The sequence below is a fragment of the Neoarius graeffei genome, chromosome 4 (genome assembly GCF_027579695.1).
Source record: "Neoarius graeffei isolate fNeoGra1 chromosome 4, fNeoGra1.pri, whole genome shotgun sequence".
Lineage (NCBI taxonomy): Eukaryota > Metazoa > Chordata > Actinopteri > Siluriformes > Ariidae > Neoarius > Neoarius graeffei.
In genome coordinates, this window is record NC_083572.1 from 72,039,995 (window position 1) to 72,067,169 (window position 27,175).

Below are 27,175 nucleotides of genomic sequence, written 5' to 3' on the forward strand. Positions count from 1 at the left end.
TGTCCATCGGGTCCTTGTCAAAACGAAGACCAACACCCTGGAGAGACCCATAGACAAGTTGTGTCTTCTGCTCGAGATGGAAGAACCTCTGGGGCAATGAAGGACATTATTAGTTAGGAATTTATTATTTCTATAGTTGTCTATCTTGTAGGCCTCACCTAGATTAGTTTAGGTTGTTTATGTTGGTTTAGACCTTAGTACTGGAGGGGATTAGAGTATAGAAAATGACTCTTTTGTTTGGTTATGTAATTGTTATCCCCATGATGAGCAATTAGGGGCCGGAAATGTTAGTGCCATTTTCCATATCATAATTTAGACTCAGATTTAGACATAATATTATTTAGATTTATATTTAGTGATTGCTTATTATAGCATAACTATAATTTTTATGATTGCATTACTGTATTTATAGTTTGCATTTTAGTTTAGTACATGTTAGTGTACATGCATTGCATTGTTTAGAATGTAAGTTACCAGAGATGTATAGGAGATAGGAGCGGGTGCTGAGCTATGACATGTGAGCTCGCGTGCATGGGAAAAGTAAATACTGTGTGTTTTGTATATTTTTGAGAATTCAGTAAAGATGGAGCGAACACACTGTTTTCTATCGTGGTTCAAACCTTAAACACGCGTAGAGACTCATTCTTTCCGTCTTAGAGTGGTTAAGTGTATGAATAGGTTGAGAAAAACTTACTGATCACAGGAAAGGAACTTTAGCCACTACACTATGTGTCGACCCTGCGATGACCTGGCGATTTGTCCAGGGTGTACCCCACCTCTCGCCCATAGTCAGCTGGGATAGGCTCCAGCTTGCCTGCGACCCTCTAGAACAGGATAAGCAGCTACAGATAATGGATGGATGGATATATACATTTCATTCTCTTTTACATGATCTTATGAATCATTCCTTCTCTGTAACATATTAACTTATTAAACATTTAACCTGAGTGATTACAGGTGTGTTTTATTTAGTATATAAATCTATACTTTTTTTGTTTCATACAGTACCTGTGACATACCTTTATCCTAAACTAAATGGTATTCATATAAGAAAGAGATGTGAATGATATTTCACTTAAAAAAATACTTTCCAGAAGTTTATTTTCACAAAGATATTTGCATACATTTGGCTATAAAAAACTACTGTCATATACATCCAGTGATTTTTAGCAGATGGTACCTTAAGCTAACTGTTTTGAAACTCAAAAGACAAGAGCTTCAAGTACTAGCTTTAGAATAGTTTCTCCCTTCAGTGTTCTCTCCAAAGCTGCATCCCCAAAACACACATGTGCTACTTTGGCTAGAATGCCTGAAGATTGCTGAACTAATACATAACATAATTTACGGGTGAATATAAAAGTCTCCTTGACTCGATTAGTTGGATTTTAGTTATCCACATCCATCTTTTTATAAGCGTTTATAGATCCTGGGATACCACAGAGATATGAGCTACCAGAATATGAGGATAACTTTGCTACATATTACATAAAGTGTACTGACTTAAAAATCCCTGACTGTAGTGTTAAATATGACATTGTAACTGGTACCATGCACTCTAGGTTTAGTGTAGTATAAATACTTAAAGTAGCATTGCATAATTTGTGTATGTTATATGAATGTTGGAAAAAGATTATTTTAGGGCTGTCTGGGTCGTGTTTTCATTTCCACACTTTTAAATGAGTATCTCTCCCTCGTTCGAGAGTCAGTGAGGATGTACCAGGTGCCCCAGTAGATGCCATCTGTGATGCCAACGTAGCGGCCGTGGTAGTAATGTCCATTCAAATTGGCAGCCAAACAGGAATCGAACCACCAGCCTGCACCATAGTACTGAGCACAGCTACCAGCTGCATAGCGATCATGATCACGATCATATGTGCTGAAAGCTCTGCCATCATGGTTGTAGTGCTTACTATAGCTGAGGGCATTACCAGCATCTCCTTGGTAATTTTGTGCAGTCAGACGAAACCTGACAGATACAAAGAGCAGGAAGAATGAGATATTTGTGGGTTTACACAAACTTGATTTCTTATATGTAAATTGCATGTGTGTTCCCAAGTGCAATGGCTCCATTAATATATATATATATATATATGTGTGTGTGTATACAATATATATATATACACACACACACACACTACCGTTCAAAAGTTTGGGGTCACCCAGACAATTTTGTGTTTTCCATGAAAAGTCACACTTTTATTTACCACCATAAGTTGTAAAATGAATAGAAAATATAGTCAAGACATTTTTCTGGCCATTTTGAGCATTTAATCGACCCCACAAATGTGATGCTCCAGAAACTCAATCTGCTCAAAGGAAGGTCAGTTTTATAGCTTCTCTAAAGAGCTCAACTGTTTTCGGCGATGCTAACATGATTGTACAACGGTTTTCTAATCATCCATTAGCCTTCTGAGGCAATGAGCAAACACATTGTACCATTAGAACACTGGAGTGATAGTTGCTGGAAATGGGCCTCTATATACCTATGGAGATATTGCACCAAAAACCAGACATTTGCAGCTAGAATAGTCATTTACCACATTAGCAATGTATAGAGTGTATTTCTGATTAGTTTAAAGTGATCTTCATTGAAAAGAACAGTGCTTTTCTTTCAAAAATAAGGAAATTTCAAAGTGACCCCAAACTTTTGAACGGTAGTGTGTGTGTGTGTATATATATATATATATATATATATATATATATATATATATATATATATATATATATATATATATAATTCTATGTATTATAACTCTAACAATAAGATAGAACAATAAGACAGACTAGAAGATAATCAAATCATAAAGAATGCCATTGACCATTTTTGTTCCTGTATAGTGTGTACAGTATTGAGTCTCTTTCTCATGCTCTGTATGTGTGTTTAGGTGTGTGAGGAACTCTGCACCTCTGGTTCTCTCCTGCCACTTTAAAGTTGTTGTAGATGGCATGTCGGGTCTGTTGATGCCAGTCTTGGAGAGTGATGTGGAGTGTATGTTTCCCACTGGATGTAAGAGCATGTAGAACTGTGTTCCCTAACCAGAGCTCCTTTTGTGAAGAACCAAAGCCATCCCGATAATCCTGCCAGGTCCGGTTAAAGTCCACTTGTCCATCAAATCGACGCTGAAACACCGTCCATCCACCTCCTGCAGACTCCATATCACACACAGCCTAAAATGAAAGAAAAGTCTTCATTTACAAATAAGTATGTGTAAATACAAATAAGTGTGTATGTATACATACACTTATTATATATATGGAAACAACCAAGTATTTTTTGGTCAAGGTTTATTTATTCATTTTTAAAGCACAAATTAAAATTTACAGTACAAATATTCATATGAAATTCAAAGAGCACAGACTCACACCACCCCACCCCCTCCCGCCCACCCACCCAACCATTCCCATCCCTTCACAAAACAGACATACAAATACATCCCAGGCACACAAATCACAAACAAGGACATCTAAAACATTAACAGTAAAGAAGAACAAAAAAAGTGAGAACAAAGCAAAAACAAGACAAATAAACTATAAAGAATAAATACGCACCCTAAAAAATTTATATATATATATATATATATATATATATATATATATATATATATATATATATATATATATATATATATATATATATATATAAAGGACACTGGTGGCCAGATCCTTGGTGGTTGTCTGCATAACAATCACAGTTATGGTGTATTTGTGATAACATCATAACAAGAGAGTAATAGAGGCCCTAAAGTGAAGAATAAGAAGACTTTACAGTACCATTGAGGAGATTAGATATATATCCTAAGTACTAGGCTGGTATAGAAGGAGAACAGTTAAAAGTTGGTGGGTTGGAAAGTAGTCTTAAACATACTAGATCATGGGAGTGTTTGTAAGTCAGCAAAGTATTCTATAAAAGGACTCCAGTCAGGGCAGGAATTTCACGAGGGCCACGAGGGCCATGGCCCTCGTGCCCTCTCAATTTGGCCTTGTGCCCTTGGAAAAAAATATCTGCTGTAAGGCCACAGTGGCCTTGATGCCCTGCAGTTTTGTGGTTTTGTAGTCTGCCTCGTGACTGCCAATAGGCTTTAACATCACCTGCATCTATTGAGAAAAAAATACGTCTTTTGATGACATTGTGGATTCTTATTGGGCAACTCATCAGTGGTGGATCGGACTTGAGCCTGGCATGAACCGCTCCGACGTGCTATAATGACACCAATCTATCACCAGCCAACCAGGAGACGTAATCAAACGCATCCTCTGCCCACTTGTGTCTGTGTCTGAGACGTTGAATTTTCACAGAAGGAGGGAAGAAGTTGACTGATAGGAAGTTGACTGTGTGATAAATTAATGAATGAATAAGATAGGAATTTCAACATATAGGGCTTAAGTTTGTTACCATTAAATAAGCATTGCTTGTACAGTAATGTTATGTCGTTACAACGTTGACCCATTTTTAACGTGCCGAGTACTGACTGTAGCCGGTAACAAATGCTAATTAGCTTGCTGTCAAAAGTGCAAAGACCTTAAATTGCTCTGTGTAAATTAGAAAATGGCGCAACTTCCTCTGTAGCCAACGGATAAGCACAGACTTGTCTTGAGTTTCAAGCCAATCACAAAAGGGCAGCACTGTGGCCTGAGGTAAAACATGATAGTTTAAGTTTGTTTAAATTACAAAAATGAGTACACCCAATGACTGTCTCATATACTCTTCATATACAGTGCAATGCAATAATGAGTACACCCTCTTTGAAAAGTAACATTTCACACAATATGACAAGGAACACAAAGATATATTTCCAAAATGTTCCCAGACTAAGTTAAACACAGGTTCTGTTGAGCTTTTGAACTCAAAACAAAGGCTAATAATATAACTTAAATGATTTTTATTTCAGTTTTAGTGAAATTTGTGTGGTGCAGAAATGAGTACACCCCACTGAAGGGCTCTGAGTAAAGCAACTTTTTAGGCTACCAATGTGGACCTGAACAAACAATTAACCACAGGTGAGTCTAATTAGTCATTACACAGGTGTTAATTAGGCAGTTGGCTACAAAAGGCTGTTACCTAAAGCAAACCACCCTTTCCCATTTCCTGCTGTCAGCAATGGCACCTCATGGCCAGGAAATGTCTCTGGATCTGAGAAAGCGGATTATTGCTTTACACAAGAGAGGTGAGGGCTACAAGAAGATCAGTAAAGCCTTACTTATCAGTAAGAACACGGTTGCAAAAGTGATCCAAAAATTCAAGACAGATGGAACTGCAGCCAAAGTACAGAGACGTACAGGCCGGCCAAGAAAATTAACACCCAGGCAGGAGCGGCTTGTAATGAGAAAAGTTGAGGAAAATCGGCATGCAAGTGCACAACAGGTATCTAAGGAAGTAGAGACTGAAATTGGAGTGAACGTGTCACGTGACACAATATGCCATACAGTGCAGCGGAATGGCATGCATGGGTGTCGTCCCCGAAGGAAGCCTCTCCTAAAGCCCAGTCACAAAAAAGCCCGTCTAGAGTTGGCCAGGGCACATGCTGAAAAGGATGAAGGCTACTGGGACTCTATACTCTGGAGTGATGAGACCAAAATCAATCTTTTTGGAACTGATGGCTTCAAAACAGTCTGGCGTCGCAAGGGTGAGGAGTATAAGGAAAAATGCATGGTGCCCACAGTGAAACATGGAGGGGGTAGTGTTCTTATGTGGGGTTGCATGAGTGCTGCGGGTGTTGGAGAACTGCATTTCATTGATGGCATCATGAATTCTCAAATGTACTGCTCTATACTGAAAGCTAAGATGCTTCCATCACTTCGGGCCGTTGGTCGTCGTGCCATTTTTCAACATGACAATGACCCAAAACACACATCTAAGGCCACTGCTGACTTTCTGAAGAGGAACAGGGTGAGAGTGATTCCATGGCCAAGTATGTCACCTGATCTGAACCCTATAGAGCATCTTTGGGGAATACTGAAGAGGCAGGTTGAGCATCACTCTCCATCCAACATCCAGGCTCTGAAAGATGTCATCCTTGAAGAATGGAAAAAGATTGATGTAGCCAAATGTTGTCAACTTGTGCATTCCATGCCAAGGAGACTTGGGGCTGTCATTGCAAATAATGGAGGCCATACAAAGTACTAAATGTACTGGATGTAATTGAGTTTGTTGTGGGGTGTACTCACTTTTGCTCCACCCCACTTTCACGAAAACAGAAAAATATTTAATTTAAGGCATCTTTTCACCTTTCTGCTTGAGTTATAATGTAAGAACATAGTGCAATAAACATCATCAAGGAACTGTTTGGGACATATTGTTTGTGTTCATTTTAATACTGTGAAAAATGTCGTTTTTCAGGGGGGTGTACTCATTATTGCATTGCACTGTAAGTATGTACAACACTGCAGCCAGGCAGTTATTTTAAAGTTAAGAAGCGATTGAATTCTTTTTAACTCAAAAGCTGTGCACAGTATTTAATCAGAGACTTTCTTTTCATCACGAGCGACCACGCGTCGGATCAAGTTCTCTGCTCCACGAAATCGACTCACGTGCTCCACAACGCCGAAACTCCAAAGTCTCGGAACATCTCTTCATAATCTTGCTAGAGGCAAGATACTGAGTAAGACTTGGCATTTGGGCAAAACCTAGTCTTAGGAATTAGCTTTTACTGAAGTAGTGTGAATTTAAACTCACATTTAATTGTTACACTATAGACATGCAGCGTGTTGAATTGATTTATTTTGTTTTAATCTCTCAATTGTTTAATAGATAGGCTGTGCATGCTTCTCTCTATCCCTTACTAACATTTTGATTTCCTTATTACACATTTTGATTGTATCAAGATTTCTGTGAATTTGGTAATGTTATAAAGCTAGTGGATTAGCTGCTACGGCTAATTCTTCTATCTTATTAGCATCCAGAGATAACTGTATTGTCCCCAAAGGACTGTTAGGCCTTACCACATGGTCAAACACACCTCAGTTAGCAATCCACAGGCTAGCTCTTTGTTCAGGCCACGTGGCCACTCACAAACACACCTTTAGCTAGCTCCCCTTTGTCTTAGCCACACGAGGTTAATCTAGGCCTACCCGAACACGTGGCAGTCCTTCCCCCACACTCACACACCTCTTTTGTTTTAACTCCACGAGGTAGGATCCTTGGGCCTTAGCTAGCCACAAGGCCTCACACACAAGCACACTTTAGCTAGCAACCAGAGCTAAATCCTTTGTTCTCAAACCCCACGTGGTGACACATCCTCTTTAGCTAGCTTTCCTTTGCCTTAGCTAAACACAAGGCTAATCTAGGCCTACACAAACACGTGGCCTCTCACAAACACACGTGGAGTTAGCTACAAGAGCTAACCCTCTTGTAGGCCACACCCACACAAGGCCTCTCATTCATACAGACATACACACACCTCACTGTTTGTATATATTTCAATCTGCTATTATCCATTTTTATCTTTGTTATAATAAATTCATTTATTATTGAAACTGTGTGTTTTATTTGTGTTCCAATGTTTATGAAGTCACACAATCTCCCAAAGAATTCAAAAAGGTGCATATAATTTATGTAATATGATAAGTGATCATAATTTGGAATATACCATAATTTAGCTTTGGTAATTTATTATTAAGCACCAAAATTAATGGTATTAATTAATGAGACTGATTCCATGAGTAATGTAATGATATGAGACTGATTCAATTTAAACGATTCAAATGAGACTGATTCAAATTTAATTATTAACCTTCAGATTTAATGAGATTGATCACTCAATTACCCAAATGCACCTACACCAGGCTCAATTTTGGTTAATCAAAAATCTGCGTAGTAGTACAGTCTGAAGATGCTCTTGCACATTCGGTGTCAAATGAACAAAAATTATGGGAGGATATAGGTTTAATAAGTTTTACAATTTTTGAAGTGAGTGATGGATTGATAAGTTTAGATGTGTTCAATATTTTCTTATCTTCAGACATAATAGTGTAGGAGATGTTTCTTTACCGGGCGGCACGGTGGTGTAGTGGTTAGCGCTGTCGCCTCACAGCAAGAAGGTCCTGGGTTCGAGCCCCGGGGCCGGCGAGGGCCTTTCTGTGTGGAGTTTGCGTGTTCTCCCCGTGCCCGTGTGGGTTTCCTCCGGGTGCTCCGGTTTCCCCCACAGTCCAAAGACATGCAGGTTAGGTTAACTGGTGACTCTAAATTGGCCGTAGGTGTGAATGTGAGTGTGAATGGTTGTCTGTGTCTATGTGTCAGCCCTGTGATGACCTGGCGACTTGTCCAGGGTGTACCCTGCCTTTCGCCCGTAGTCAGCTGGGATAGGCTCCAGCTTGCCTGCGACCCTGTAGAAGGATAAAGCGGCTAGAGATAATGAGATGAGATGTTTCTTTACCTGCTTGATAGTTTCGACTGAGACTCCAATCTTCCTCAGAAGAGTCATTAGTCTCTCGTCTCGTCTCGTCTTCTTCCGCTTATCCAGGACCGGGTCGCGGAGGCAGCAGTCTAAGCATGGAAGCCCAAACTTCCCTTTCCCCAGACACCTCGGCCAGCTCCTCGGGAAGAACACCGAGGCGTTCCCAGGCCAGCCGAGAGACATAGTCCCTCCAGCGTGTCCTGGGTCTTCCCCGGGGCCTCCTCCCGGGGGGACATGCCTGGAACACCTCCCCAGGGAGGCGTCCAGGAGGCATCCGAAAAAGATGCCCGAGCCACCTCAGCTGGTTCCTCTCGATGTGGAGGAGCAGCGGCTCTACTCCGAGCTCCTCCCGAGTGACTGTGCTTCTCACCCTATCTCTAAGGGAGCGCCCAGCCACCCTGCGAAGGAAACTCATTTCAGCCGCTTGTATCCGCGATCTTGTTCTTTCTGTCATTACCCAAAGCTCATGACCATAGGTCATGAGTCATTAGTCCTTAAATTAAATTCATTATAGACATGAACTTAAAATCATTGTTTTATTTTATGGCCTTGGTGCCCTGGCTTTTGGCCTTCGTGCCCTCAAAATATTGACAGCACAAAAGGCCAAGTGGCCTTGCCCCTAAAATGATGAAATTCCAGGCCTGACTCCAGTGCTTGAAGAATCTACTTGTGTCCCCACATAAAGTAAATTTGACTTTCTCTAATTTTAAGAAAAACATGAGGTCTTTCAAGCAGACAGATAGAAGAGGGGGCTGTGGTGATTTCCAGTTAAGTCGAATTCTATGCCTAGCCAGTAGGGTGGTGAAGGCCACAACATTTGCATGGGTCTTGCTGAGGACACGTGGGCTGGGTGAAACACCAAATATGGCTACAAGAGGGCATGGTTCCAGAGTGATTCCTAATATTTCCGAGAGGATTTTAAAGATGGAGTTCCAGTAATATTCAAGTTTGGGGCATAACGCAAACATACTTCACACGGGTGTCCTCAATGTCAGGGTATATTTTTGATAGCCTTGAACTCAACAGGTGCAATCTTTGCAAAATTTAAATTGAATCAAGCCCAAACGGCCACATGATGAAGAATGACGTATTCTGTTAATGGCTCTCTCCCAGAAATATTCCTCAAACTCTATGCCCAGCTCTCGCTCCCAGACAGCACAGCTTTTAGAACAGTGCTCTGTGTTAAATGACAGAAGACCTTGATAAATTAGGGAAACAAGTGATCTCTGATTGGGTTTAAGTTTAAAGAAGTCTTCCCATGGCTGCTTAGGGCGTGGAGAGGGGAAGTCAGAAAAAATATTTAAGACACAATGCCTAATTTGAAAATATCTAAATAAATGTGTTTTGGGCAAATCATGTGAAACTGATTGTGGCAGCGGGGGCATGGTCAAGCGCCGGTCTGTGACAGGAGGGCGGAGCCAGGGAAGGTGAGTGGCAGAATCGCTACACCTGACGGTAGTTAACCTGTGTTTTGTGTGTGTTTTCCTAGTAACCGCTCCCTATTTAAGGAGGCAGAGAGAGAGCAGAGGGAGCGCAACCCGGGACTAGATGCAGAGAGTGTGTGTGTGTGTGTGTGTGTGTGTGTGTGTGTGTGTGTGTGTGTATGGGCTTATGCCACAGTATACTGAAAAGTTGTGGAAATAAATAGCCTGCTCTGCCTCAAAGCGTGTCCTGCCGTCCTCTGTGCTCCACCCACACATTAAAAGCGCTACAGTGGTGCTGAAACCCGGGAGAAGGTGGAGCACCACCTTTGCAGCCCCATGGAATCCTTCCCATTCGCGGACTTGGTCCACGCCCTCACCACGGCTCAGCAGAGCCAGCACCAGGCACTCGTCACGCTCCGAAAGGAGCAGGAGCGAAGCTTTGAAGCCCTGGTGCTGGCCCAGCAGGAAGATCGAGAGGCGTTCCGGCATCTCCTCGCATCGGCGGGATCCACCAGCGCCCCGGCCGCGGGCCCGTCTCCCCTCACCATGACCAAGATGGGCCCGCAGGACGACCCCAAGGCATTTATCACCTTGTTCGAGCAAGTCGCCGAAGCCTCGGGGTGGCCGATGGAGCAGTGCGCGGCGCGCCTCCTCCCCCTCCTCACGGGAAAGGCGCAGCTGGACGCACTACAGCTCCCCGCCGACCGCCGGCTGGCCTACGCCGACCTTCGCTGGGCCGTCCTCCAGCGCGTGGGGCGCACACCCGAACAACAGCGCCAGCGCTTCTGCGCGCTGCGGATGGAGGAAGTCGGCCGGCCATTCGCGTTCGGCCAGCAACTCCGGGACGCCTGCTGGCGGTGGCTGAGGGCAGACGATCGCGACGCCGAGGGAATCATCGATCAGGTGGTGCTGGAGCAATTCATCGCCCGCTTACCAGCCGGAACCGCGGAGTGAGTCCAGTGCCACCGCCCGGCGTCACTGGATCAGGCCGTAGGACTGGCGGAGGATCATTTGGCGGCTGTTCCGGCGGCAGGACGGCCAACGACGCTGCCTCTTCTCTCTCTCTTTCTCCCCCCCCCGTGTCCCGTCCTCTCCCCATTCCCCCACCACGGAGGCGGGGGCCGGCTCCACCCCAGCCGGCCCGCCGCACCCATGGTGCCCTCCCATTTCTCCCTTCTGTGTCTGTCTCTCCCCCCCCTCAGGTGAGTGAGCCCCAGAACACAGCTGCAGAGGGAAGGCCCGGGCCGGTTTGCTGGCGCTGCGGGAACCGGGCCACCTGCAGCAACAGTGCGCAGCAATGGAGGTGGGGGCGGTGGTGCGGATCCCCGACGCGCCAGAAGCTGCCCTCGATTGGGCCGGAGCGTATCGCATACCGGTAAGTGTACAAGGGGCTACATATCAGGCGTTGGTGGATTCGGGTTGCAATCAGACCTCGATCTGCCAAAGCCTGGTGCAAGACGAGGCATTGGGGGGAGCACAGGGGGTGAAGGTGTTGTGTGTGCACGGGGATGTTCACAGATACCCTTTGGTGTCGGTCCACATATATTTCAGAGGGGAAAAATCCATAGTGAAGGCGGCGATTAATCCTCGCCTTACCCACTCTTTAATTTTGGGGACTGATTGGCCGGGATTTCAGGGTTTAATGGCACGCCTAGTAAAGAGTGGGTCCTGCCGGTTGACAGGGGAGGGTCCCGGTGTCGCTTTGGCTGGAGCTGCGGTCGCAGAGCCATCTACGTCATCTCCGCGACAGAGTGAGGAGCCGCCGGCTCCTCCTCTTTCTATTGGGGAATCCCTCGCGGATTTCCCACTGGAACAATCACAAGACGAGACTCTGCGACACGCGTTTGACCAAGTGAGAGTAATCGATGGTCAAATGCTCCAGCCGAACGCCACCCCGTCCTTCCCCTATTTTTCCATTTTGAAGGATAGATTATACCGAGTAACGCAGGACACTCAGACGAAAGAGCGAGTCACCCAGTTATTAATTCCAAAGAGCCGCCAGGAATTGGTATTCCAGGCGGCTCACTTTAATCCCATGGCTGGACACCTTGGGCAGGATAAGACACTAGCCCGGATAATGGCCTGATTCTATTGACCGGGGATTCGCGGCGACGTCCGTAAGTGGTGTACGGCGTGCCGCGAATCCCAGTTAGTAAACCCAGCGGCCATTCCAAAAGCACCCTTGCGCCCCCTACCATTAATCAAGACCCCGTTCGAAAGAATTGGGATGGATCTCGTCGGGCCATTAGATTGGTCAACACGAGGGTACCGCTTTATATTGGTTCTGGTGGACTATGCAACGCAATACCCGGAAGCGGTGCCTCTTCGCAATATCTCAGCATGCAGTATTGCAGAGGCCCTCTTCCACGTCATCTCCCGGGTTGGAATCCAGAAAGAGATTCTGACTGACCAAGGCACCTCGTTTATGTCACGAACACTGAGCGAACTGTATGGGCTACTGGGTATTAAGCCGATCCGCACCAGCGTTTATCACCCACAGACGGACGGTTTAGTTGAACGGTTCAATTGCACCCTCAAAAATATTATCAAAAAATTCGTAAGTGAGGACGCACGTAACTGGGATAAGTGGCTCGAACCCTTGTTATTTGCAGTGCGAGAGGTCCCCCAAGCCTCCACGGGGTTCTTCCCGTTTGAATTATTATACGGGCGTAAGCTGCGCGGCATCTTAGATGTACTGCGGGAAAATTGGGAGGAGGGACCTTCACAGAGCAAAAATGAAATTCAGTACGTTATGGACCTGCGCGCAAAACTCCACACGCTCACCCACCTAACTCAGGAGAATTTGCGGCAGGCCCAGGAATGGCAGGTCCGCCTGTACAACAAGGGCACGCGCCTTAGAGAGTTCACTCCGGGAGATAAGGTACTCGTCCTGTTGCCCACGTCGAGCTCCAAATTAATCGCCAAGTGGCAAGAACCCTTTGAGGTCACACGGCGAGTCGGGGACGTCGACTATGAGGTTAGGCGAACGGACAGGGAGGGGGCACTACAGATCTACCACCTCAATCTGCTGAAACCCTGGAACGAGGAGGTCCCCGTGGCGTTGGTGTCGGTAGTTCCGGAGAAGGCGGAGCTGGGGCCGGAGGTTCAAAAAGGGACATTGGCAGCACGTACCTCTCCGGTCCCCTGTGGAGACCACCTCTCCCTGACCCAACTCACGGAGGTCGCCCAGTTGCAGGCCGAGTTTTCGGATGTGTTCTTGCCCCTGCCCGGTCGCACTAACCTCATAGAACACCACATAGAGACGCCCCCGGGGGTGGTAGTGCGTAGCCGCCCTTACAGGCTACCCGAACACAAAAAAAAGGTGGTTCGGGAAGAACTTCAGTCCATGCTCGAAATGGGCATCGTCGAGGAGTCCCACAGTGACTGGAGCAGCCCGGTGGTCTTGGTTCCCAAGGCCGATGGCTCGGTCCGGTTCTGTGTGGACTATAGAAAAGTCAACGCGGTGTCTAAATTCGACGCGTACCCAATGCCTCGTATTGATGAGCTGCTCGATCGACTAGGCACGGCTCGCTTTTACTCGACACTGGATTTGACGAAGGGATATTGGCAGATCCCCTTGACTCCATTATCCCGGGAGAAAACGGCCTTTTCCACACCGTTCGGCTTACACCAGTTCGTCACACTTCCGTTTGGGCTGTTTGGGGCGCCCGCTACGTTTCAGCGGCTGATGGACAGGGTCCTCCGGCCCCACGCCACCTATGCGGCCGCTTATTTAGACGACATTATCATTTATAGTAATGACTGGCAGCGGCACCTGCAACACCTGAGGGCCATCCTTAGGTCGCTGAGGCGGGCGGGACTCACTGCCAACCCAAAGAAGTGTGCGATTGGGCAGGTGGAAGTACGGTATCTGGGCTTCCACTTGGGCAACGGGCAGGTGCGTCCCCAAATTAATAAGACAGCAGCGATTGCGGCCTGCCCGAGGCCCAAGACCAAAAAGGGGGTGAGACAGTTCCTGGGGCTGGCTGGCTACTATCGTAGGTTTATACCTAATTATTCGGACGTCACCAGCCCGCTGACTGACCTCACTAAAAAGAGGGCGCCAGATCCGGTCCAGTGGACGGAGCAGTGCCAGCGGGCTTTCTCTGAGGTAAAGGCTGCACTGTGTGGGGGGCCACTTTTACACTCCCCTGACTTCTCTCTCCCTTTTATGTTACAGACGGATGCGTCGGACAGAGGGCTGGGGGCCGTTTTGTCCCAGCAGGTGGAGGGGGAGGATCGCCCGGTCCTTTACATCAGCCGGAAGCTGTCAGTGCGTGAGGGGCGCTACAGCACGATTGAGAAAGAGTGCCTGGCGATCAAGTGGGCGGTCCTCGCCCTCCGTTACTACCTGCTGATGCGCCCTTTCACCCTCTGTTTGGACCACGCGCCCCTCCAGTGGCTCCACCGCATGAAGGATGCCAACGCACGGATCACCCGTTGGTATCTGGCACGCCAACCCTTCAATTTCAAGGTGGTCCACAGGCCGGGGGCGCAGATGGTCGTGGCGGACTTCCTCTCCCGTCAAGGGGGGGGGGAGTCGGCTGCGGGCCGGACGGGCGCCCGGCCTGAGTCAGGCGGTGGGGGTATGTGGCAGCGGGGGCATGGTCAAGCGCCGGTCTGTGACAGGAGGGCGGAGCCAGGGAAGGTGAGTGGCAGAATCGCTACACCTGACGGTAGTTAACCTGTATTTTGTGTGTGTTTTCCCAGTAACCGCTCCCTATTTAAGGAGGCAGAGAGAGAGCAGAGGGAGTGCAACCCGGGACTAGATGCAGAGTGTGTGTGTGTGTGTGTGTGTGTGTGTGTGTGTGTGTATGGGCTTACGCCACAGTATACTGAAAAGTTGTGGAAATAAATAGCCTGCTCTGCCTCAAAGTGTGTCCTGCCGTCCTCTGTGCTCCACCCACACATTAAAAGTGCTACACTGATAGATCTGTGAAGCTACCAAAAACTCTGCCTGTGTATAATTCGTTGAACGTCTGCATGCCAATTCTCTCCCACAAGCGAAATGCAGGGTCTAAGAGAATGTGGGAAAAAAATGATTGTGGGTTATAGGCATCAGAGTAGAGGGGGAGTATGACTTAAAATGGCGCCTGAATTGATACCAAATTTTCAAGGAGGTACAGACAATTTGGTTATCTGTGTAATGAGAGGGAGATGTCAGGAGTGATAAGAGAAGAGAAGAACAGGAAGAGAGGATGACACACAAGACCTCAACTCAAGTTGGCACCACAGGGTTTTGGGGTTATGTACCCAAAACAGAAATTTATGGATATTTGCTGCCCAGTAATAATACATAAAAATTTGGCAATGAGAGTCCTCCACTGAGTGAGCACTGCTGCAAGAGGGACTTCCTAATCCTAGGAGTCTTTCCTCCCCATATGAAGGAAATGACAGCTTGATCAATAGATTTAAAATATGAGTTTGGAAAAAATAGAGGGATGCATTGAAAAAGATATAGAAATTTTGGAAGAATGTTCATCTTAACTGCATTAATTTTACCAAGCATAGACAGGGGCAGATTATGCCACCTCTGGAAAGCAGCCCTCATATGGCTGAGTAGGGGGGGTAAAATTTGTATCTAATAAAGCAGACAGTGTACAAGTAACAGTTACTCCCAAGTACTTGATGCTACAGTTATTCAGTTGAAATGGTAGGTCAGACTGAGAAAGCAGGAGAGCCTTTGAGTTTATAGGGAGACATTCACTCTTTTGTAGGTTGAGCTTGTACCCAGAAAAAGAGCCAAAGTTTTGTAATAAAGACAGAATGTTGAGTAGTTGAGAAAGAGGATCAGTAGCGTACAAAAGCAAGTCATCTGCATACAACGCAAGACTGTGTTCAATGCCCCTACGGGTTATCCCCAGGAATGAGGGTGAATTTCTGATAGCTATAGAGAGGGGCTCTATAGCAATGGCAAAAAGCAAGGGTTTGAGTGGACAACCCTGGCGAGTGCCACGAGATAAACTGAAATATTCAGACCTGATATTATTGGTGTTGACAGAGGCTAGGGGTGAGGTGTACAAGAGGTGTATCCAGGATATTAGTGTATCCCCAAAGCCAAACTTTTTCAGAACAGTGAAAAGGTACTCCCACCCGACTCTATCAAAAGCCTTTTCAGCATCCAGAGAGATGACTACTTCAGGGAGTTGACTCGTGTCTTTGGAGTAGATAATATTAAACAGCGTTCTAATATTGAAAAATGAATGCCTGCCTTTTATGAAACCAGTCTGCTCATCAGATATTATACTGGGAAGAACATTTTCAATGCAGGTACCTAACAGCTTAGCCAGGACCTTTATGTCGGCATTGAGGAGACTCAGGAGCCTGTAGGAGCCACACAGATCAGGGTCTTTCCCCTCCTTTAACAGAAGAGAAATTGAAGCTTGTCTGGAACCCGTTCTCAAAAAGATTGCGTTTTGGGCACCCAAAACGCCGGTGCCGTGTGGACGCCAGGCCTAAACGATAAGCAATTGTATCGGAGTCACCTGAATCCGTTGCCGTGTGGACAGGGCCTTAGAGTGGGGGGGAGTGAACCTTGCTTTAGAGATTCCTCAAACACAGATAGAAGCAACGGGGCTAATTGAATGTGAAATTTCTTATAGAATTCAGGGGGAAAAACATCTGGACCAGGAGCTTTGCCTGATTGCAATGACATGATAGAACCCACAACCTCATCCAAATTTATAGAAACATCAAGTTGATCAGCTAGAGTGGAATTTATATTAGGGATATCCAAGCCATTAAGAAAATGGATCATGTTGTTGGAGTTGGTTGGGAACTCAGAGGTATAAAGTGAAGAATAATAGGACTTAAAAGTAGAGTTTATCTCAACAGGGTCGAAAGTTAATGTTCCCGAGAGATTTTTAATTTGTGGAATAATGCGCTCTGCTGTCTGACGCTTTAGCTGATGTGCTAGAAGGTGACTGGCTTTATCACCATATTCGTAGTAAGAGCCACGAGACTTTAGCAATAACCTCTCTGCTGCCCCTGTTGACAGGAGGCCAAACTCGGCCTGAAGGGAAGGTCAAGGCATTGTTTAAAGAGCTCAGGAGATGGATTCAGTGCATACTGATGATCAATGTTAAGAATGGCATTGGAAAGGTCCGTCTGTTTAGCTTTCCTAATTTTATTTTGGTGCGATGCACATGATATGATGTATCCTCTAAGGTAAGCTTTGAGGGTATCCCATAGTAAAGAGTAAGATGTGTTAGAAGTTTTGTTTATCCTAAGGAAAATGTCAATGGATGAAGAAATTAATTCACAGAAAGAGGGGTCAGATAAAAATAAAGAATTCAGTCTCCATGGGGGTCGGTCCACACGATGGGAATTCAAGTCAATATCAAGAACCAGGGGAGCGTTATCTGAAATAACAATAGGTCAATATTTTATGTTTATAACCTCTGGGAGTAGAGAGCCATCAACAAAAAAGTAATCTATATGAGAAAACGTATGGTGTACGTGGGAAAACAATGAGTATTCTCTAGCTAGAGGGTTATTAAATCTCTAAGGGTCAGTGTATTTATGCTGTGTCATAAATTCAGAGAAAGCTTTTGGCATGGCCGATGGCACACTGGTTCGAGCACTGAATTGATCCAACACAGGGTTGATAACACAATTCAAGTCTCCACCAAATATTAATAAATGGGTGTTTAGGTTTGGGATCTGCATTAAAAGGTTATAAGCAAATTCCAAATTATCAAAATTAGGAGCATATACATTCACCAAAAGAACAGGTGTGTGGTTAATAGAGCCCATTATGATTAAATATCTACCATTTTTATCAGCAATAACTTTAGCTGGGGAAAAGTGTAAATTTTTTGTGGATTAGAATGGCAACTCCTCTGGCCCTGGAATCAAAATTAGAGTGAAAATAATGCTCAGCCCAAGGGGGTTTTATCCTATGTTGGTCCTTAACATGCAGATGAGTCTCCTGGAGAAAAGCTACATCTACCATCAACTGTTTTAAGTGAGAGAACACTCTAGATCTCTTCACAGGGCTATTCATCCCTTTTAAATTCCAACTGAAGAATCTCAGGGATGAATCAGTTTTAACATGATCACCCATATCTTAAATCAGGGTGAATAAAACAGCAAGATGGGTGTAAGGTTTTATTCCTTTGTAAGGATAAATAATTGTAAGTATTTATTCTTGACCAAGAAGGCAGTAATTTATTTTGTGACAAAATTGTAAGGATTTATTTTTAATATTGTTCTGTTCTGTTCTGTTCTATTTTACTATTTCAGCTAGAAGGCATTGAATTCTGTGTAACTTGACCAAGTTACTGTGTGACCTTCTGTCTAAGCTAGACACATTGCTCGAGACGTAATACTGATATATTTTGGGACATTCTATCAGAATATATTGCTTATTAAGATGTGTTTTGCTCAGTCCAAGGTTTACTGACCTAGTCACTATTGTCATAGTCTGACATCCTACAACGCACACACATAACACACACACACACACACACATTCACATACACACACACACATAGCATAGCTGCATATCCACACACACACACACACACACACACACACATAGACAGATATCAAACAGTGATGTCATTTCATCCACACAGATAACACCCACATATAATAACCCCCTGTATTCTTGTCTCATTGGGGGACTTGCGAATAAAGATTGCGAACTGGATTGTGGGGTTCCTTTCTTTTTTCTGCGACTCACCCCCAGACGTCTGGGTGACACGAGGGGACTGATCTCGAGATGGTGAGGGCCAGAGATGGAAAAAAAACCTAACAATGGGTATGAGAAATAAACTGGAAATACAGCACATACACCTAGCAAAAACCAAAGGACCTCAGCTAGGAGGGGTAATATCAGAGCAATCACCATATAAACAAAAAACAGGTAAGGTTAACAAAATCACATCAAAACACATAAATGAGGACATAAACACATGAAAACGAAACAAAGTCACATGTGCACACAGGTAAAAGTATCCTCCCCTCCCTCCCCTCCCCCAGTCCCTAAATCTCCCTCCCCAAGGAGAAATCACGGAGAAACTCCTAGTCTGATTTCGATGCATCTGAACAAAACAAGTCACCTCTTCTGAACAGAGAGGTTCCCTGGCGAAAAATTCACATTTAGTATTTAAACTAGATTATCAAAACACCCCTGCGATAAACGCAAGTCAGAACTGTATTAACTGGGCTAGAGCTAGACCGCAGCTCAATCACCTTGAGAATTCTCATTGTTAACCTAACATTAAACACAATGCAAAATCAGTCATGTTTACGGATATGAAAGTATAAGCAAAGTAAACTAGTAATAGCATTTCAAAACATCTATAAAAGACCCAGGAATAGCAAACCATAGTTAAAATAAAACATGCACAGGTTCATTCCCTCCAAAGCTAGCTTGAAAGCTAACAGAGCTAGGTTAACCTGTAAAGTAATGTTAGCTGCTAATGACATAGCAGCTAGTTCTAGCCTGCCAGCAAGCCAGTAAGCTAACTGCCATCGATGGGTAAACTATAAGTAAGCAAACCGCTGTACAAACTACAAAAGATCCAAAATACTGTCACATATAGAAAGTCCAATGGACCTTACTTCACCCTGAAGGAAAGTTACTCTGTGCATCCACTGGCGAATTGGAGTTTCTCATTGCCATGGTCGATACGAAGTTGGGCAGGAAAACGCAGGGAAAACTGCACCTCTTTCTCCTTCAGACATCGTCTCACATTGGTGAAAGCAGCCCTCTTTTTAGCGACGCTAGCATTGAAATCTGGGGAAATGTAGACCTTACGACCGTCGTGAGTAAGCTGCTTCTTGTTGGCAATCCCCCAGCACCAGGCTCGCTCCTTGTCCTGATGATAGTGGAGCTGAATGATGAAGACCCTCAGCTTTAGCCCCTTGGCGTTGGGGTTCGATGGTTAAGGGCCGATGCAATGAGCTCTGTCCAAACGTGGTGGTGATTGGAATACACCTGTCCCCAGAACGTCAGCAAAAAAATTGGACATATATGCCATTGGATCAGCTCCTTCTGCCCCCTCAGGTATGCCAATGACGCGAAGATTGCAGCGGTGGGAGCGGGATTCTAGGTCTTCCATTTTATCATTTAGCTGCTTGTTAGCCGTGGCAAGATCTTCAACTGCTCTTTCTAGCGACACAACTCGATCACTGTAAGAGGAGAGGTGTTGCTCCAAATCAACAATACGGCGGTCTTGAGAATCGATCTTCACTGTAAATCCTTCAATCGCAGCAGCAATTGGTGCCAGAGCAGCGTCTATCGCCAGTTTAAGTTGATCAGTAATGGCAGATGTTAGATCAGACATTAAAGCAGAACGAAGATTGTCTAAATCCACAAGTAGTTTAACAGGGGAGGTGCCATGAGTACTAGCAGACGAAGCGCTAGCATGGTCAGAGTTCTTAGTAGCAGGCGTAGCTGTGGCAGTAATCTTGTACCGACGCGATTTCTCTGATGCCATTTCAGTAAAAAAATGTTCTAAAACTTTAAAGATAATAATACGGGGGTGTAACTATGTGTGTGAAATATGAAAAATTGTTAGCAAACCCGGGAGCTCTCTCCACCTGCATCTTGCTCTCTTACATGCTCAACCGGAACTCCGGAAACAACCAAGTATTTTACTGGGAAATATACCACTAATTTTTTTCATATGAGCTACATCCAGGACGTGGAGATTCAAAACTGTGACATAAATCTCTGTGTGTCACTCGCGAGGAAATTGATGAATTTCTTTGATAAATTTGGGTACTTTTTGTTTGTGAATGTGTCTATATAATAAAAAGAAAACTTACACATTGGCTTGAAGATATGAAGTTTATCTTCTCATGTTGAAAAACTCACATTTTTCATATGAAATACATTGCAGATCTGAGTGACATATTTTCCAACGTTTCACTCCTGGTGTTTTCCCGCTGACTGACGAGAGCGTTGTCAAAATGGCAAACCAGTTCAAAATTAAAATTCTTTTGATTACATTGCATATTTTTTGTGGATGTGTCCATATAATGTAAAGAACATTACACAGTGGCGCAAAGATATGAAGTTTGAAGCCACATTAGAGTAGGGATGCTTGCTCAGACTCCGATCCCTACTCTAATGTTTTTAGAGAAAGATCTCACAGTTGAAGATTCCGTAAGGGATCTAGGTGTCATATTGGACAAGGGTCTGACCTTTGGCCAACACATTGACTCATTAGCATCTGATTTAATGGCTAAACTTTGTATGATAAGTAGGATAAGGCACCTTTTCGACAAATCAACTTTATTCATTGTTATCAACTCTCTAGTTTTCAGCAAAATGTTTTACTGTTCTACGGTATGGTCAGGGACAAGTAAACATAACACTGAAAAATTACAATTAGTGCAAAACTTTGCTGGCCGTCTCTTATCTGGCAAAAGGAAGTTTGACCATATCACTCCAATTATGAAACAGCTTAGGCTACTTCCCATATCTGACCTTCTTTACATCAGGGAAGCTACAATGATGTTTAAAATCAGAAATAATTTAGCACCTCAGTACTTAACTGAACTTTATCATATGAGATCCGAGGTTCACAGGTATAACACCAGGAACAGAGACAGCTTAAGTCTGCCCAAATGCCACACAACAGTCCTTTATATATCGTGGCGCCAGAACGTGGAATACTGTTCCCCCAAACATCAAGTCAAGCTCTAGTGCACATGCCTTTAAGGGCAATTTAAAGAAAATATTATTGTCTAGATTTTTAAGTAACTAGTTTATTATTATTTTTATTATTGTACCAATTTACATTTTAATATTGCGTTTTTTTATTACCTTGTAAATTAATCTGGAAGATCCCTTACGGGGAGGCTCAATAAAGATTTTGTATTTGTAAGTTTATCTTCTTGTGTTGAAAATATTTTCACTCATCCACTATCCACTTCACTTACTGGGGAAATATACATTCACCACTTGAAGATAAACTTCATATCTTCACACAACTGTGTAATATTCTCTCTCTCTCTCTCTCTCTCTCTCTCTCTCTATATATATATATATATATATATATATATATATATATATATATATATATATATATATATATATACACGGGCGGCACGGTGGTGTAGTGGTTAGCGCTGTCACCTCACAGCAAGAAGGTCCGGGTTTGAGCCCCGTAGCCGATGAGGGCCTTTCTGTGCGGAGTTTGCATGTTCTCCCTGTGTCCGCATGGGTTTCCTCCGGGTGCTCCGGTTTCCCCCAAAGACATGAAGGTTAGGTTAACTGATGACCTGGCGACTTATCCAGGGTCTACCCCGCCTTTCGCCTGTAGTCAGCTGGGATAGGCTCCAGCTTGCCTGAGACCCTGTAGAACAGGATAAAGGGGCTAGAGATAATGAGATGAAATATATATCCATCTTCTACCACTTATCCTGATCCGGGTCGCAGGGGTAGCAGCCTAAGCAGAGCAGCCCAGACTTCCTTCTCCCCGGCTACCTCCACCAGCTCTTCCGGGAGAATACTGAGGCATTCCCAGGCCAGCCAAGAGATATAATCTCTCCAGCATGTCCTGGGTCTGCCTCGGGGTCTCCTCCCGGTGGGGCATGCCCAGAAAACCTCCCTTGGGAGGCATCCAGGGGGCATCCTAACAAGGTGCCCGAACCACCTCAACTGACTCCTTTTGATGTGGAGGAGCAGCGGTTCTACTCTGAGTCTCTCCTGAATGACCAAGCTTCTCACCCTGTCTCTAAGGGAGAGCCCAGCCACCCTGTGGAGAAAACTTATTTCTACCACTTGTATCCGCGATCTCATTCTTTTGGTCACTACCCATAGCTCGTGACCATAGGTGAGAGTGGGAACGTAGATGGACCAGTAAATTGAGAGCTTTACCTTTTGGCTCAGTTCTCTCTTTACCACAACAGACCGGTTTAGTGTCCGCATCACTGATGACGCTGCCCCGATCCGTCTGTCCAACTCCTGCTCCCCCTTACCCTCACTCATGAACAAAACCCTGAGATACTTAAACTCCTCCACTTTAGGTAGCAACTCCCCCCCCCTGACCCGGAGTAGGCACTCCACCCATTTCCGGCTGAGCACCATGGCCACAGACTTGGAGGTGCTGATCCTCATCCCAGCTGCTTCACATTTGGCTGCAAACCGTCCCAGTGTATGCTGTAAGTCACAGATTGATGAAGCCAACAGGACCACATCATCTGCAAAAAGCAAAGATGTGATCCTGCTGCCACCAAACTGGACACCCTCCGCCCCTTGGCTATGCCTAGAAATTCTGTCCATAAAAGTTATGAACCGAACCGGCAACAAAGGGCAGCCCTGGTGGAGTCCCACATGCACCGAGAACGAGTCTGACTTACTGCCGGCAATGCAAACCAAACTCCTGCTCCGGTCATACAGGGTCATACTACGCCCTGGACCCCATACTCCCGAAGCACCCCCCACAGGGCACCATGAGAGGCATGGTTGTAGGCATTCTCCAGCTCCACAAAACACATGTAGACCAGTTGGGCAAATTCCCATGCACCCTCCAGTACCCTTGCAAGGATAAAGAGCTGGTCCAGTGTTCCATGACCAGGACAAAAACCGCATTGTTCCTCCTGAATCCGAGGTTCAAGTATCAACCAGACTCTCCTCTCCAGCACCCCAGCATAGGCTTTCCCAGGGAGGCTGAGAAGTGTGATCCCCCTATAGTTGGAACACACTCTCTGATCCCCCTTTTTAAAAAGGGGGACCACCACCCCAGTCTGCCAGTCCAGAGGCACTGTCCCCAACCTCCATGCAATGTTGAAGAGGCGTGTCAGCCAAGACAGCCCAACAACATCCAGTGCCTTCAGGAACTCAGGACGAATCTCATCCACCCCCGGAGCCTGGCTACTGAGGAGCTTTTTAACCACCACGGCAATCTCAGCCCCTGTGATGGGCAAGTCCTCCCAAGCACCCTCAGACTCTGCATCCTCCTCGGACAACATGAAGGTGGGATTGAGGAGATCCTCCAAGTATTCCTTCCACCGTCGGACGATGTCCCCAGTCGAGGTCAACAGCACTCCATCCTCGCTGTAAACAGTAGGGACAGAGCACTGCTTCCCCTTCCTGAGCCACCAGACAGTTTGCCAGAATCTCTTCGAAGCCGACCGAAAGTCACTTTCCATGGCCTCACCAAACTCCTCCCACACCTGAGTTTTTGCTTCAGTAACTGCCTGAGCCATGTTCCGCTTGGCCCGTCGGTATCTGTCAGCTGCCTCTGGAGACCCACAGGCAAACCAAGCCCGATAGGACTCCTTCTTAAGCCTGACGGCTCCCCTCACCGCAGGTGTCCACCACCGGGTTCGGGGATTACCGCCACGACAGACACCAACAACGTTGCAGCCACAACTCTGCATGGCCGCCTCAGCAATGGAGGTGCGGAACATGGTCCACTCGGACTCAATGTCCCCATCATCCTCCGGTATGCAGTTGAAGCTCTGCTGGATGTGGCAGTTGAAGATCTGACGGACGGGACCCTCCACCAGACGTTCCCAGCATACTCTCACTACACGTTTGGGCCTATCAGGTCTGTCCGGCCTCCTCCCCCGCCATCTGATCCAGCTTGCCACCAGCTAGTGATCAGTTGACAGCTCTGCTCCTCTCTTCACCCGAGTGTCCAAGACATATGGTCATAGATCAGATGAAACAACTACAAAGTCAATCATCGATCTACAGCCTAGGGTGTCCTCGTGCCATGTGCACTTATGGGCACCCTTATGCTCGAGCATGGTGTTCATTATGGCCAAACCGTGCATGGCACAGAAGTCCAACAACTGAACACAGCTCGGGTTCAGTTGTTTTATATATATATATATAACAAATGAACCGGCTATATGTGTGTGTGTGTGTGTGTGTGTCCTATTTTTATAGCCTAGGGTGTCAGATCCAGGGATTGAACAGACACATAATAGACACACTCCATTACCAAAACCTTTTTTTAACAAATATAATGTTCAAAAATTTTTAAAACATTATATATTTAATTTCATTTGGATTTAGTTTCTGTTACATATGCATGCAATGGTATGATGATTCACCTCCAAGGCTGGTTTTTGAGGGTCTGGTTGGATGGTGTAAATTCCATTATCTTTTATTCCAAACTGAAAGATCTCGTAGCAATTCTGTGGATAAAGTCCTGCAGAGGGAAACACTACCAGACACAGCGGGACATAAAACATACAATAACAGCTAATTTAATACTGCGTGTGTGTGCGTGCGTGTGTGCGTGTACCTGTTAAAGCACCTTGTGTTGGTGGTGAGCCAGAATGTGTGATGCTCTTCATCAGTAGCAGCAAGTCTTTTTCTCCATTTTTCCCCACAGCTGCACGCTCTGACAGACACACAGACAGACAGGTTGGTTTAGGGTTTTGTGATTTACAGCCTACTCTACTGAGACAGGGTTATATAAAGATTGTCTAAAGGATGTTCAGTGGCTGAACAGAGGTTGTTTAAGTGTTAGTTCTTACAGAAGATCCACATTCCTAAGAGTACAACTACCAACCTCTGTTTACTCTCTCTCTCTCTCTCTCTCTCTGTGTGTTAGTTGGGAAGATTGGAATTAATTGAGAGTGCTGGGAGAAATGCACTCAATTCAGAGGCTCTCAAAGCAGTAAATATAAGCTGCTATTTAAAATCTGACAGCAGAGTTTGTGAGAATATCAGCCACAGACCTAGCCTGCCTGCCATATCTCTAAGTCTTTGACTGTGGCAGTGCAGGTCACACTCGATAAGTACAGCTGTCATTAGAGCCAAAATGGTTGCCAAGGAATTGGATCCATCACTTTGATTTCCTGAAGCTGGTTCATGTTGTTTCATACACCGCTGTAGCTGCATCAGACGTTCCGACATGGAAGATGACTAAACAACACACACACACAAATTATATTACTTTTTGTTCAGTTTTATGTGGCACAGTGGATGGATGGATGGATGGATGGATGGAACAATAATACAGCAATACTGCAGCAAGTGCATGAAAATTTTCTAATTCCTCCAGGTATATGCATTTAAAAAAAATCCATATACGTGCCACAAACTAACATAATAGGCACAATAATAAACAGCCACATCATCATACATAATGATAATGACCATTCAATAATTTCATGCTGATTAGTAATTTAATGCTATTTCTCCGAAATATAAGTATATTTATTACAATTGTCTAATTTTGCAGTGTTATAAAAACTAAAAACACTTAATCAATGATACAGAACTTCATATAGAGGATAACCAAAATGTAATTGCTGCTTTCTGCTCTTTCCTTCATTTAAACACAAAAACAGAAAGGGTCCAATTCCCAGAAAAACACTACACTGCACCTACACACTTAAAAATACTCAAGGCAACTCACCTGTGTGTTTCTTTGGAGAGGTTCCTGTGTTTTTCTGGGTAGTATGTCCTTCTTGTGTGTGAGGTGTGCTTTTGGGGGAGATGCTGTTGCACTACAGCCCCCGACACACCTTCTGTTGGGTGGCCCAGCCACCAAACTGTCCCTCTGACACAGTACACACAGACACATCACACACAACACCAGCAAAAGCCAGCGCAGAATGCACACACACATGCACACACTGCTATGGACACTCATGGGAAAGCAAGAGGTTTACCAACAAGTGACTGCACTCAACTGTCAGAAGTCTCCTGCTACCTTTCAACAATCTTTTGCACAAATTGCTGTCTCCTTTATTTCTCCGCCTAGTGCTTTCTTAGCACACAAGTCTTCAAATAAATAGTCTTTGGGTTTTTTCCCTTCAAATCTGTGCCAGTTAGATCTGTGTGAGATAATATGTCTTCTCTATGCCTCTTTACCTGTATAAGTCTTCCACTCTCTCATCTTTCTGAAACTTCTGCTGTCTTTCTCTTTTTATTTGAGCTCTGCCTCCAACCCTCCCTCTCTCTCTCTCTCTGTCTCTCTCTCTGTTTGTAGGGGTCTTGGCTTAGATTCCAAGATAATGCAGTTTCTTTGCTCTCTGACATGCACCGATGCAAGTATGTGTGGTATTCTGCAAAAGCTGATACCACACATACTTCATAATGAATATATCCATACTTCACCATTAGACTTTTGTCCTTTTTGTGATCTGTGTACTATTTGTTGAACTTGTTAAAGGTCATAAAAGCTGAAAGACTTGTGGAATTCCTCTTGGTACTCTTTTATGCCTGTATTAACAAACCCACACATGCACACCACACCTTCTCAATGGTGTGACCTCTATTACACCCTGATCTTTGACCTCGGTCTAGAAGAGAAAGGTGCGAGACCTGCCCTTGGTTTAGATAGTGGTTTAGAGATGTGTGTTTATTCTTGTGTGCGGATATGTGTGTAGGTGGACTGAGTTGGAGGGGGATGTAGGCAGATAGACAAGGAA

General features: G+C 44.9%; 1 protein-coding gene across 1 annotated transcript; it reads right to left on the reverse strand.

The window, feature by feature from the left end:
• Positions 1 to 1,635: 1,635 nt before the first annotated feature.
• si:ch211-157b11.8 (fibroleukin) lies at positions 1,636 to 26,394 on the reverse strand. Its single transcript, XM_060918455.1, has 6 exons — positions 26,158 to 26,394; positions 25,475 to 25,661; positions 25,036 to 25,134; positions 24,842 to 24,954; positions 2,906 to 3,168; positions 1,636 to 1,966 (listed from the first exon to the last, which is right to left on the reverse strand). Exons 1-6 carry the CDS (start codon positions 26,392 to 26,394, stop codon positions 1,636 to 1,638), a joined length of 1,230 nt encoding a protein of 409 aa, XP_060774438.1.
• Between the last annotated feature and the right edge of the window lie 781 nt (positions 26,395 to 27,175).